Consider the following 12,831-nt stretch of genomic DNA (forward strand, 5'->3'; position numbering starts at 1 on the left):
GGGTTTGAGCTCCACCGGACACTAGGAGTCATTCCAGAGTGAGTTGTGTGCCTGCCAAAGATCAGAACTTCAGTTTTGTCCATGTTAAGGTTCAAGCAGTTGTAATCATCCAGGTGATGACGTTTTTCATACAGTTGTGAAAGTTGGTCTTCTACGAGGTGGGGTTCGCTGAGAGCGAGAGGACGACATGTGATTTGTCAGTTTAAGAGATGATATTGATGTCGTGCGATCTGGCAATGCCTGCGAGTGGTGTCATATTGATGTTGAAGAGGTGTGGACTGAAGGATAATCCTTGGGGTATGACGCAGATGGTGTGCTTGTGTTACTAGGTGAAAGGTGGATGCGGACTTTTTGGGTGCATCCCATGTGTAAGGATGCCATCCATCTTAGTGCATCGTCAGTGATTCCTATCTGCTGTAGTCGATTGGTGAGAGATGGTGGTGAAGGCTGCGGAGAGGTTCAGAAGGGTAAGGGTAGCTGATTCTCCTCTGTAGAGAAGGGTACAGATGTAGTCTGTTACGGTGATCAGGGCTGTCTCAGTGCTCTAGTTCAGTGTTTCCCAAACTGTGCTCCGCAGACCCCAGGGGGCCGTGAGACATTCCCAGGGGGTACGCAGGACTCAAGTGCCTTTTGTCGTAGTGAAAAATGAAGCGCCCATGCGCCCTCACAGCAAACAAGAGCTGTGAATGTTAGCACAGGGGCGGTGAGACCACAACAATACAATTGGGAGGTGGGGGCAATGAATGGGCAGTGGGCAGTCAGGGGGGCGGGGCCGCAGGGGGCACAGCAGCTGGGGAAACGAGCGGAACAGAAGGCAAAAGGGGCACAAAAACAAGGAAAAAATGAGTGGCACAGAAGGCAGAAGGGCACAAAAAAACAAGTGGAACAGAGGGCAGAAAGGCACAAAAAACAAGTGGAACAGAGGGCAGAAAGGCACAGAAAATGATTGGCACAGAGGGCAGAAAGGCACAAAAAACGAGTGGAACAGAGGGCAGAAGGGCACAAAAATTGAGGGAAAAACGAGTGGCACAGAGGGCAGAAAGGCACAAAAAACGAGTGGCACAGAGAGGCACAAAAAAGAGGGGAAAACAAGTGGAACAGAGGGCAGAAAGGCACAAAAAACGAGTGGCACAGAGGGCAGAAAGGCACAAAAAACGAGTGGCACAGAGGGCAGAAGGGCACAAAAAAAGAGGGGAAAACGAGTGGAACAGAGGGCAGAAGGGCACAAAAAACGAGTGGAACAGAGGGCAGAAATGCACAAAAAACAAGTGGAACAGAGGGCAGAAGGGCAAAAAAACGAGGGGAAAACTAGTGGAACAGAGGGTAGAAAGGCACAAAAAACTAGTGGAACAGAGGGCTGAGGGCACTAAAAACGAGGGGAAAACGAGTGGAACAGAGGGCAGAAAGGCACAAAAAATGAGTGGAACAGAGGGCAGAAGGGCACAGAAAAACGAGTGGAACAGAGGGCCGAAGGGCACAAAAAACGAGGGGAAAACGAAGTGGAACAGAGGGCAGAAAGGCACAAAAAACAAGTGGAACAGAGGGCAGAAAGGCACAAAAAAACGAGTGGAACAGAGGGCAGAAGGGCACAAAAAACGATTGGCACAGAGGGCAGAAAGGCACAAAAAACGAGTGGAACAGAGGGCAGAAGGGCACAAAAATTGAGGGAAAAACGAGTGGAACAGAGTGCAGAAAGACACAAAAAACGAGTGGCACAGAGGGCAGAAAGGCACAAAAAATGAGTGGCACAGAGGGCAGAAGGGCACAAAAAAGAGGGGAAAACAAGTGGAACAGAGGGCAGAAAGGCACAAAAAACGAGTGGCACAGAGGGCAGAAAGGCACAAAAAACGAGTGGCACAGAGGGCTGAAGGGCACAAAAAAAGAGGGGAAAATGAGTGGAACAGAGGGCAGAAGGGCACAAAAAACCGAGTGGAACAGAGGGCAGAAAGGCACAAAAAACAAATGGAACAGAGGGTAGAAGGGCACAAAAAACGAGGGGAAAACAAGTGGAACAGAGGGTAGAAAGGCACAAAAAACGAGTGGAACAGAGGGCTGAGGGCACTAAAATGAGGGGAAAATGAGTGGAACAGAGGGCAGAAAGACACAAAAAATGAGTGGAACAGAGGGCAGAAGGGCACAGAAAAACGAGTGGAACAGAGGGCAGAAAGGCACAAAAAACGAGTGGCACAGAGGGCAGAAAGGCACAAAAAACGAGTGGCACAGAGGGCAGAAGGGCACAAAAAAAGAGGGGAAAATGAGTGCAACAGAGGGCAGAAGGGCACAAAAAACCGAGTGGAACAGAGGGTAGAAAGGCACAAAAAACGAGTGGAACAGAGGGCTGAGGGCACTAAAAACGAGGGGAAAATGAGTGGAACAGAGGGCAGAAAGGCACTAAAAATGCGTGGAACAGAGGGCAGAAGGGCACAGAAAAACGAGTGGAACAGAGGGCAGAAAGGCACAAACAACGTGTGGAATAGAGGGCAGAAAGGCACAAAAACGAGTGGAACAGAGGGCAGAAGGGCACAAAAAACGAGGGAAAAAGAAGTGGAACAGAGGGCAGAAGGCACAAAAAACGAGTGGAACAGAGGGCAGAAGGGCACAAAAAATGAGTGGAACAGAGGACAGAAAGGCACAAAAACGAGTGGAACAGAGGGCAGAAGGGCACAAAAAACGAGGGGAACAGAGGGCAGAAGGGCACAAAAGACAAGTGAAAACCTAGTGGAACAGTGGGCAGAAAAGCACAAAAACGAGTGGAACAGAGGGCAGAAAGGCACAAAAAACTAGTGGAACAGAGGGCAGAAGGGCATAAAAAATGAGGGGAAAACAAGTGGAACAGAGGGCAGAAAGGCACAAAAAACGAGTGGAACAGAGGGCAGAAGGGCACAAAAAATGAGGGATAAACGAGTGGAACAGAGGGCAGAAAGGCACAAAAAAACGAGGGATAAATGAGTAGAACAGAGGGCAGAAAGGCCAAAAAAACAAGGGAAAAACGAGTAGAACAGAGAGCAGAAAGGCACAAAAAACGAGTGGAACAGAGAGCAGAATGGCACAAAAAAGAAGTGGAACAGAGGGCAGAAAGGCACAAAAAATGAGGGAAAAACGAGTGGAACAGAGGGCAGAAAGGCACAAAAAACAAGTGGAACAGAGAGCAGAAATTTACAAAAAACGAGGGAAAAACGAGTGGAACAGACGACAAAAGGGGCACAAAAACAAGGGAAAAACGAGTGGCACAGAGGGCAGACGGGCACAAAAAATGAATAGCACAGAGGCAAAATACAGAATACAGAAATATAGGGGTAGCTAAGAATAGAAGGCAGAACGGGCAGAGAAGCACGGGGGCAGCGAGGGGAACAGAAGGGGAAACCGGGCAGAGACACGGGCAGCGAGGGATACAGAAGGAAAGACCGGGCAGAGAGAGCACGGGGACAGCGAGGGGAACAGAGAGAAGAAAAAGGGGCACAGACCACGCACAGGCAGCGGGGGAAGACAGAAAACAGCAGTCACAGACACAACAATGAAAATACAGGCAATACAACAAAAGCAATAAAACGTTGAAAGGCACATGTGTTTAGGTTACCGTTACTCGGCAGGCAGGTAAAAATAGATGCAGCCAGGATCAGCAGTAGGATTTTCGTGCTGCTGTCTGATTGCTCACTTTCCACAAGCCCTTGGGTACCACTAAATAATACACTGCTGTATACATACATATCCATGCCAATAGACCCAATTCAGGCTGTCTCCCTCTTGAAATTGCCTCTGCTTCAAAAGGTGTATACAAAAAGAAATTTAAATTGTACAAATTGCTTGGGGGTCCCCGGCTTCCAGTAGTGATTCAGTGGGGGTGCTCAGGAGTCAAAAGTTTGGGAACCACTGCTCTAGTTGGTTCTGAACTCTAATTGGAAAGGATCTAGTAGGTTGTTTCTCACCAGGAGTTGGGAGAGTTTGATGTGATGGCCTTCTCCAAGACTTTGGTGGAGAATGGAAGTAGGGCGATGGAAGATAGTTCTGGTGCTCGCTGTGGTCTGCTGAAGGTTATTGTGGAGATCCTGACCTACGTTTGTTTCCATGCAACAGGAAAGATGGCTGTGGCTATGGAGGCACTGAAGATGGTGGTGAGCTGTTGGCTGACCTCGTGTCTTATGAGGTTGAAGAGTTGGTTGGGGCATAGGCTGATGGGTGCTCCTGAGTTGATGGAGTTCATAAGAGAGGTTGTGTTCAGTGGGCTGAGTCTTTCCCATGGGTGAGTGGTCGGCAGTGGTGGTTGATGGGTTGCTCAAGAGCTCAGACTTTTGGGGACTGAAGTTTTAAGAGATGGTTGCTACCTTGCTGTGGAAGTGGTTGGCGAGGGCGTCACAGAGGGAATTGAGTTTTTGATGACTGACATGCAGGTGAACTCTCTGACAATGGTGAAGAGTTCTTTCGTTTGGGTGGTGCTGGTTTTGATCCAGTAGGTCAGGGCCTCCTTTTGTGCAGCTTTGATCTTGTGGTGGTAGTCGTGGAGGACTGATTTGTAACTCACTTGTTATTGCGGTTCCCTCTGGTCCACCATCTTCTTTCCAGGGGTTTGCGCCTGTGCTCCAACATGCTGAGTTCTGGGGTGACCAGCTAGCTTGTTTGGTGGGTCTGATTGCTTTGGCTGGTTTGATGGGAGTGACTCGGTTAGTGGCTCTGGTGATCCAGGCTTTGAAGTTCTTTAGTGATTGGTCAAGGTTTGTGGTGATATTGGCCTGTGTGGTGCTGACAGCATTGTTCCATTGTTGCTGTGTGACCTTGGTCCAGCAGCGATAGGGGGCAGTGCTAAAGCGGTTGGGGGCATTGCAGAAATGACCAGCAGAGGTGAAGTGTATGATAGAGTGGTCTGACCAGATGAGTTCTGAGGTGTGGCTGTATTTGATTTTGTTGCTGGATTTAAAAATCAGGTCCAGCATGTGTCTTGCTTTGTGCATTGAGTTGGTGGTCACTTGCTTGAGGCCAATGTTGTCCAATCTTTCTATGAGGTCAGTGGAGTTGGTATCAGTGGAGTCGTCCAGGTGGAAGTTGAGGTATTTCAGGAAGACGCAGTGTTCGGATCCAATGGAGAGCAGGTTGAAGTATTCAGCGATGGCGTCAGTGCCTTTGATGGAGGTTTTGTGATCGCTGGAGAGCTGAAAGTTCATGTGTTCCATGATCGGCTTGGTTTCGTCATCTGTGATGGTGCATGTGATAGATTCCTTGAGTATGATGTTGATGCCACCTCTGTGTCTGTTGGTGCGGTCAATGTGTGTTCATCTGGCAGCTGCTGGGTGTTGCAGTGGCAATGCCTGGGGCCAATGTGGGGGCAAACCAGGTCTCTGTACTGAAGGTCACATTGGGTACGAGGGTGGAGATGGTGTCCCAGACTTTGGTGGCATGTTTTCAGAGCGATCTGGTGTTCAACAGAAGGCAGCTGAATTATCAACAGGGGGTGTCAGCATCCAGGGCTGACATGGTGCTGCTTGCTGTGGTGTTGGACAGAGCTGGGGCGGCATCGGACTGGCAGCGAATGCAGATGAAAGGCCCTGCTATGTAGTGTGGTGATGTGAGGCAGCAGATGTTGGGCCTGGGTTCCAAGGCACAAAGATCTGTGGTAGAGTATCTGTGGGAGTGCGAAAGGGCCAGGGTTCCTGGCACTAGGCGCGGTCCGAATGCAGAAGGGTGCAGATGAGCTCGCTTTTGGCACACCTTTACGCCAGTGGCGCGGCCACACCGAGGCCTCCATAAGCAATCCTGGTATTTGGGAGGTAAGGGGGATGTCAGGGTGGGCAGAAATGGCTGGAGCAGGAGAATAGGCTGGGGCAGGCAGGGGCGGTAGCTGTAAATACAATGCAATACCAGCAACAGCAGGAAGTAATTACAATTAGCATCAGAAGAAATAAAGTTAAACTATACAATTATCAGCAGTAGCAGAAAGTAAATACAAACAAAAGATTTAAGGTTACATTACCAAAACAACAGTCTGTCTCAACACTAGAGGGTGCAAATATGTTGGGCCAAAGATTAAAGTGGCTAGCAATCCCAGACAGCGGGTCCGAACAGAAAGCCTCAGGGGAGGGGCTGAAGCCCTGACGTGTGGAGCTCGTCAGCAGCAGTGGGGGAAGCAGTGCACGGGACCAGGGGTTAAGGGTTTGCTTCTAGATGCTTTTCGTGGCTGTATCTGAGTAGGGCTACTAATCCTGAAGTCATGACTTGAAGGCTGGATGCTTTGCTGTTTGTGATTTTTTACCTACAGATGAATACTACATAAACCTGGAAAATAAACTATTCTAACCTCTATATACCTTGCACATTGTAGAAAAAACTGTTTGTCCCCTGTCCTTTGAGTGGGTATCTCTTAACCTGGATGGGAACCAGCTAGCTTTGACCAATAGTGCCTACATGCACGCCCCCATTGTGTGCTCTCTCTTAGATTGCCACCACCATGCCACCTCTAGTCCGGCTTATGGCCGCTAGGATTCATAAATGTTGCTTCTGTGCCATATTCTCACATCATCGTTCCTGTAGGACTTGGTTCATTTTCAAATTTGTGAGCATTGTGTTCACTGAAGAAGAACTTTACCTAGTTAATCTTTTATTAAACAAGTTTGTTCACAAATACTAAGAAGGTGAAGGTATTGTCATTAAATATGATACATATTGATGCCAATATGATACATATTGATGCCTTGTACTTGGCTATTGTGGTGCAAGTACTTACAACTATCTATTTTTCATACTTAAACACTGAACACAACATTTTACATACAGTACCATATTAGTCACTTAATAGTATGGTACACTAAAAGCACAACATATATTATTAATCTACTGCAAACACTAAACTTTAAACACAAAAATTCATATAATCAGCGTAATATAGAAAAGATTCGACATGGCTATGTACAGAACTCACCATTGGCAGACAACACAGAAACACATTTGAGACCACTCTAAACACTAGTTATGAAATAAACTGGACACATTCTTCATGCCAATGCTTCACAAGGAGCACTATACAGAGTTTTGCTCAAAATAGTGAATGAAGCTACATCATTTGTAATGCAAACTCAGTTTATCAGTAGCCAAAGCAGCTGGATTATTACCATCCTGTGCAATGTATCACCACCTCTGTTGCATATTATTATACACTCAATGCTACAAGAGTAAAACATTGACACACACCCTAGATACATAGCAGAACGGCTGACAAAATGTATAAAGTGATGACTTTGGTCCAGGAGTAAAAGAGTCAGGCACAGCCTAGAAAAGGGACCTAACCAGAAACTGCAATTTTCACCCACAGAGCTCGGCATTAGGACTAGCAGGACTTGCTGAGCTTATATCGAGAGACATGCAATCCGTGACCTACACTTCCATTTGCATCACAGACGATCTCAAATCCCGTGGGGTTGAGTCCTTGCCCAACTTTTACTACAGAGATGATGGGTTGAAGATCTGGTCAGCCATTGAGCGGTGAGGCATGATTTCGTTGACACTGGTGGTTTTGTGTTGCTTCCAGGGATGGGTTATAATATTGTTTTACATTTTTCTTGAATTCCTTGCCTCAAAGTGTTGTATGTAAAATGTGAAAAGCTCGAAGTCCATTTGCAAATAAAAAAGAATATTTAGGATTGACAGGTTGTACCAACATTCAAATGAGACATAGCAACTAGATAGCTAAAAGAGGGAAAAAGTCCTGAGAAATAAAAATAGATCAACCGCAGTTTGCATGGGAGAACGTTACAGAAACATTGATAATGCTTTCCACAGCTTTAGGCTGATGCTGAGAACAGCCAAGATCTAGAGAGGGCAGTGGAAGCCTTCCGCAGAATTTTCCCATCACTCCATTTTATTGTGATATTTGAATCTCAGATTGTATAATAACAGATCATTAGTTGTACTTCTACGTTTGGTAGTGAATTAAAACTACTACTCCCAGAATGCATTAGTTTGTCAAATGAAAAAAACTAAGAGGTGGAAATGTAATGTCCCGATATCCTGGAGAGGTAGGCAAACCAATCAAAATACAGGTAAGCGGAAGATAAAAGGAGATTAATGGTTGATAAATGACAAATCAATGATGACTTAGTGATCTGCTATGGATTTGATAAGCAATGAAATTGAAGCCCACAAGTGGTAAGAAGTCATTATAAAAGTGACTGAAGGGAAAAAACATGAAGAGTAAAGTCCCTACTTAGAATACGGTCAACGAGTAGGACAAAAAGAGGAATGATAATAGGCCCGGCACCCTATATACAGAACATGAATAGCAGAGGTGTGGAAGTGCCAATGCTTGAAATTTGGATTTAGAGAATCAAGTCTGAGTAATAGCAGTGCTTAATATAAGACTTTGGTTTTTGGTGTTGGCACTGTCACTTCATTGTCGGCGGCCCGCACACGGAGCTTTTTAATTCAGGTTTACCGAACCCATCGCGGTTTCACACGATGATAGAAAGCGCGGATCCTTGAGACCCATCGAGACGCCATCATTCGATGCAGCACCTATGTTCTCCATTCCTTATCTGAAATTACCAAGTTGATTATCGATCCTGAGACCGACAGGACGCCAACACTCGATGCGGCAGCACGTTTCTCCATTCCCCATTCGAGATTTCCCAGGGGATTACCGACTTCTTGGTCCTTTGCCCCCCCCTCCGGTCCTGATGAAGACCCCACAGCAAGGTTAAATGATCCTGCAACCTCAGAGGGTCGAAACGTCGACTATTTGTTTCAATTGTGGCAACCTCACGCCAACATTTTGTATATACACTGTACCTTGTGTCGTATGCCTTTCTTTCAAATAATGTCGCTATGCACTATGCAAGTTGTTGCTACTACATTTTTAGCCTAAATAAGTGCTTAAAGGATTGATTTTACTGTTACATAATCCCATCACTTCCCTAACCTCTCACCATCACCTCCCTTCTCCCTCCTTGGGGCACTGTATGACTCTCAATACAGCTGACTGTTCTCTGCATGATGTATATGCAATATACTGCATCCCATTGTGAATTAAACTTTGTGGATCAAAGCAATTGTTGTTGATTAACTCTCTTTAATTGTATGTAATTGCTTCTTGTATACACTGGGACCCCCTCCTCTCAGTATTAATCTAACCCAGGTCCCAGTGACTTTATATGGGTTCAACCCCCTGTTCATAAACAACAGTCACTTCATTGTCAGCACTGGCACTGAAGACAGTGTGTCTCATGGCGTTGCTGTGTGTCTAGTTTAGAGATGTGAACAAAAAAAGATTTATTTTATTCAATATACATTAAAAAAAATCCTAAAACCTGGCACCCAAGTCATTCTTATAGCTATGGGAGGACTGGATTAGTTTGAATTTTCACACTTGTATGAGTTTGATGGTTAGTAGTTGTATTGCTACTGTCATTGTCAATGTGTGATGCAATATGCAGTGGCAAATTAAGCAGTGAGTCATAGATCTTGATATGTTAATTCTGATTCAATTGCAACCATGGTTGGTAGCCACAGATGCAAGAGGGATGACTGCAGACTAAGCAACATATCATCCAAAAGCCTTTAGACAGACAGGCAGATAGATTGGGGATGGGTAGGTGGTGAAAGGAAATGTGGAACAATGAGTGTCTGCCATTTAAAGGTGAAGCAGAGACCCAAACGAGGGAATGATCAAACCAAGTTAAATATGGAGAAGTGAAACAGTGGGTATGTTGTTGAAGTGTGGGTTTTTAGGACTCCTAGGATGATGAAACTCAACCTAGCATGTGGGAGAGGAAAGCTTAGTAGTGAACCAACAAGTAGCTGAATGTGACAGACTAAAGTGAGGAATGCTCAGCCAACCAACAGTGTTGTGTAGTTTGTTTGACTAAAAGGTCAGTTCTCTGCCATTGGATGGTTTATATATTCTCATTCTTAGTATGTCCTGTAATGTGAAAACTAATCATAAGCCAGTTCAGCAAATTTTTGTTTGTTCACATTAGAATGTCTCATCATTATGATTGAATGGTTGTGCTGTCCCAAATGTTGAGTGAAGACCAGTGTTATGTGAAGCCAGCTGGTTTTCTTGACACTTTACTCTCTGTCTGTGAGGCTTCAGAAGTGAGCCATGTTCTTCTGCTCTTTTGAAAGTGTTTACTGTTTACACATACAAATATGAGTTTCCTGGTTGCTTTGAGATGCACTCATGTGAGTTTCTTACGAGTTCATTCCAGCAAGGTCTAATTCATGAGTTAATTCAGACCACACATTTGGGATTTTGTGACCTGCCAGTTATAAATAAACACTGGGGAGGGTTTGGTAATTTTCCTGGCCACTCATCTAGAGTGGGCACAGGAGCTCTGAACAAGCAATAAAAGGTTCTGCCATGCTGGATTTAGGATTAAGTAGAGGGGGATATTGTGGGATTATTTGAAGTGAGTTCTGACTCCCAAGTGCTGGAACCCTTGGCTAGAGTCAGTGTGTACGCCTCCAGTTTAACCCTAAAAGCTGTAGTTTAGAAACTATTTAGAGAATTTTTTACTTGGTGAATGACAGAAGGCTGTTACCAACATGCCAAGTTGATTCGCTGAGTTTGCAGGGCTGGTGGGCCTAACTTCTCCATAACATATTGACCACCTAGATTTACGTTTACGTTGAAAAGCCCCTTGTTTTGTGATATCCTTTTGATAATCCAAAATACAGTTAAAATCACCCATTAAAATAAGATCCCCCTCCCAGTTCAAAAGCTCTACATTTAAACAATCTAAAACAAAAGGTTCGTCCAAATTCGGTCCACATATGACACAAAACACATATTTATATTCTTCAATACTTAATTGCACAATAGCCCATCTAGCATCTTTATCATGAGCAGTTTTAAGAACTTCTGCTCTACATCGTCTATCCTTGAGAATCGCGACCCCTCTGATTGAAGCACCCAGGGCGGAACTAACTAGAACGTCATAGCCAAGCTGGGTTAAGAACTTTTTGTCTTTGTGAGCAATGTGAGTTTCAGATAAGAACACAAAATGTGGGTTTTACAGTTTTAGCTCTTCTGAGACTATGCGTCTTTTATTCTTGCTATTTAACCCGGCAACATTCCATGCCAGACATCTTAACTTATACATTAAAATAAATTAATAAATAAATAATATAATGCTTCTGTGTAAATACAAATAAATATATCTATTTTTTCTCCCCAACCTTTCCAACATGTTTCCCTCTGAGTTGTCTTTTTTCAACACCTTTTTACCCCAATCCCAGCAGCTCCTGACAGGAAGCCGAAAGAGCCCTCCCCCCTCCCCCCATACCCCCAACCTCCACGGGGGACAGCCCTCCAACTTCTGCTGCCGCTGGATGGGCAGCGGCAAGGGTTGGTAGCCGAGGAGTAACCACTCCACTCCCCCTGACGGAAAGAAAAGCAGAAGAAAGAGGAAAAAAAAGAAGAAACCCATTCTCCTAAGCGGAAAAAAAAGAAAGAAGAAAAAGTTTTGAATTCCATCCCCCTTGTTATGTTATGTTATGTTACAGGCATTTATCGTGCGCACAGCTGCTCCAGCAAAGGAGCGTCCTGGCGCAAAACAAGGTAAAACACAACACCGCTAAAAGCAGGAACAGAAAAAAGAGCAACTGAGGGGCAGGGTTAAAATAAGAAGGTTTTGATAGCCTTACGGAACTGCAGAAGATCCTCCAACAAACGAATCTCAACCGGAAGAGAGTTCCAGATAGCCGCAGCTCTCACTCGAAAAGATCGGCCCCCGGCACGGCAAAGCTTGAACCGGGGAACCACGGCGAGAGCCTGGCCCAAGGATCGGAGAGAGCGTGTCGGGACATACAAAGATAAAAGATTGGATAGGATCTGGGGGGCAGTGCCTTTCAAAATTTTGAAGGCCAGGCATAGGACCTTAAAATGGATTCTCATCCTCACCGGCAACCAATGTAGAGAGCGAAGGGTGTTAGAAACGGGGCAAAATCTGGGCAAGCCAACTATCGCTCTGGCAGCAGCATTTTGGACACGCTGCAGGCGGGTGATTTCTGCTTGGTTAGACCCCACCAGGAGAGAGCTGGCGTAATCAAGCCGGGAAATTACCGTCGCCTGAATCACCAGCTGCCTGGTCGGGGCATCAAAGAATTTGAGGACAGGTCTTAGGCCCCGAAGAACACCAAAGCAGCAGGCCGCGGTTTTCTTTGTATGGCCAACAAAGTTAAGGCTAGAGTCCAGCCAAACTCCCAGGTTTCTTAGTTCCGAAACCGGAGTCGGAGATGGTCCCAATTCCGAAGGCCACCACCTGTCCCCCCAGAGCTCCGCTCTCTTCCCGACAATCATGATTTCTGTCTTTCTTGCGTTGAGCTGGAGACAATTCGCAGTCATCCAGCTAGCCACCGCCTTCAGTCCGTTCTGAAACCTAGGGGCATCCAACTCCGCATCCCCACTGAGAGTAACCGCCAGCTGAGTGTCGTCAGCATATGAAACCATAGTCAGGCACCACTGCTTTACGACCTCAGCCAGCGGTCTCACGTAAAGATTGAATAACGTGGGACTCAGCGAGGATCCCTGCGGAACCCCCATGGCCAGAGGATGGAATTTGGACTGATAAGGTGGGATGGCTATGCAAAAAGAACGATTGTCAAGGAAGGAGCGGAACCACTGCAGAGCAGGCCCCCCGATGCCAATCTCCTCCAGACGGTGCAGCAGAATGCGATGAGAGACGGTGTCAAAGGCGGCGCTAAGATCTAATAGTACAAGCGCCGCCGTCTGACCAGCATCCAACACCGCACGCAGATGCTCCACCATGGCGAGAAGGGCCGTCTCCGTGCTGTGACCAGCACGGAAGCCGTTCTGCGTGGGGTCCAGGACATTGGCCCGAGTGAGATGGT

General features: G+C 46.1%; 1 protein-coding gene across 1 annotated transcript in view; it reads left to right on the forward strand.

Annotated features, from left to right (window-relative positions):
• Positions 1–12,831, forward strand: part of LOC144798590 (polyunsaturated fatty acid lipoxygenase ALOX15B-like) — a 302,675-nt gene that overhangs the window by 213,744 nt on the left and 76,100 nt on the right. The window contains exon 10 of the mRNA XM_078669544.1: positions 7,298–7,467. Within this exon, the coding sequence (XP_078525670.1) occupies positions 7,298–7,467 (170 nt within the window). The remainder of the gene's footprint in view (positions 1–7,297; positions 7,468–12,831) is intronic.

This window comes from Lissotriton helveticus, chromosome 12, assembly GCF_964261635.1.
Source record: "Lissotriton helveticus chromosome 12, aLisHel1.1, whole genome shotgun sequence".
Lineage (NCBI taxonomy): Eukaryota > Metazoa > Chordata > Amphibia > Caudata > Salamandridae > Lissotriton > Lissotriton helveticus.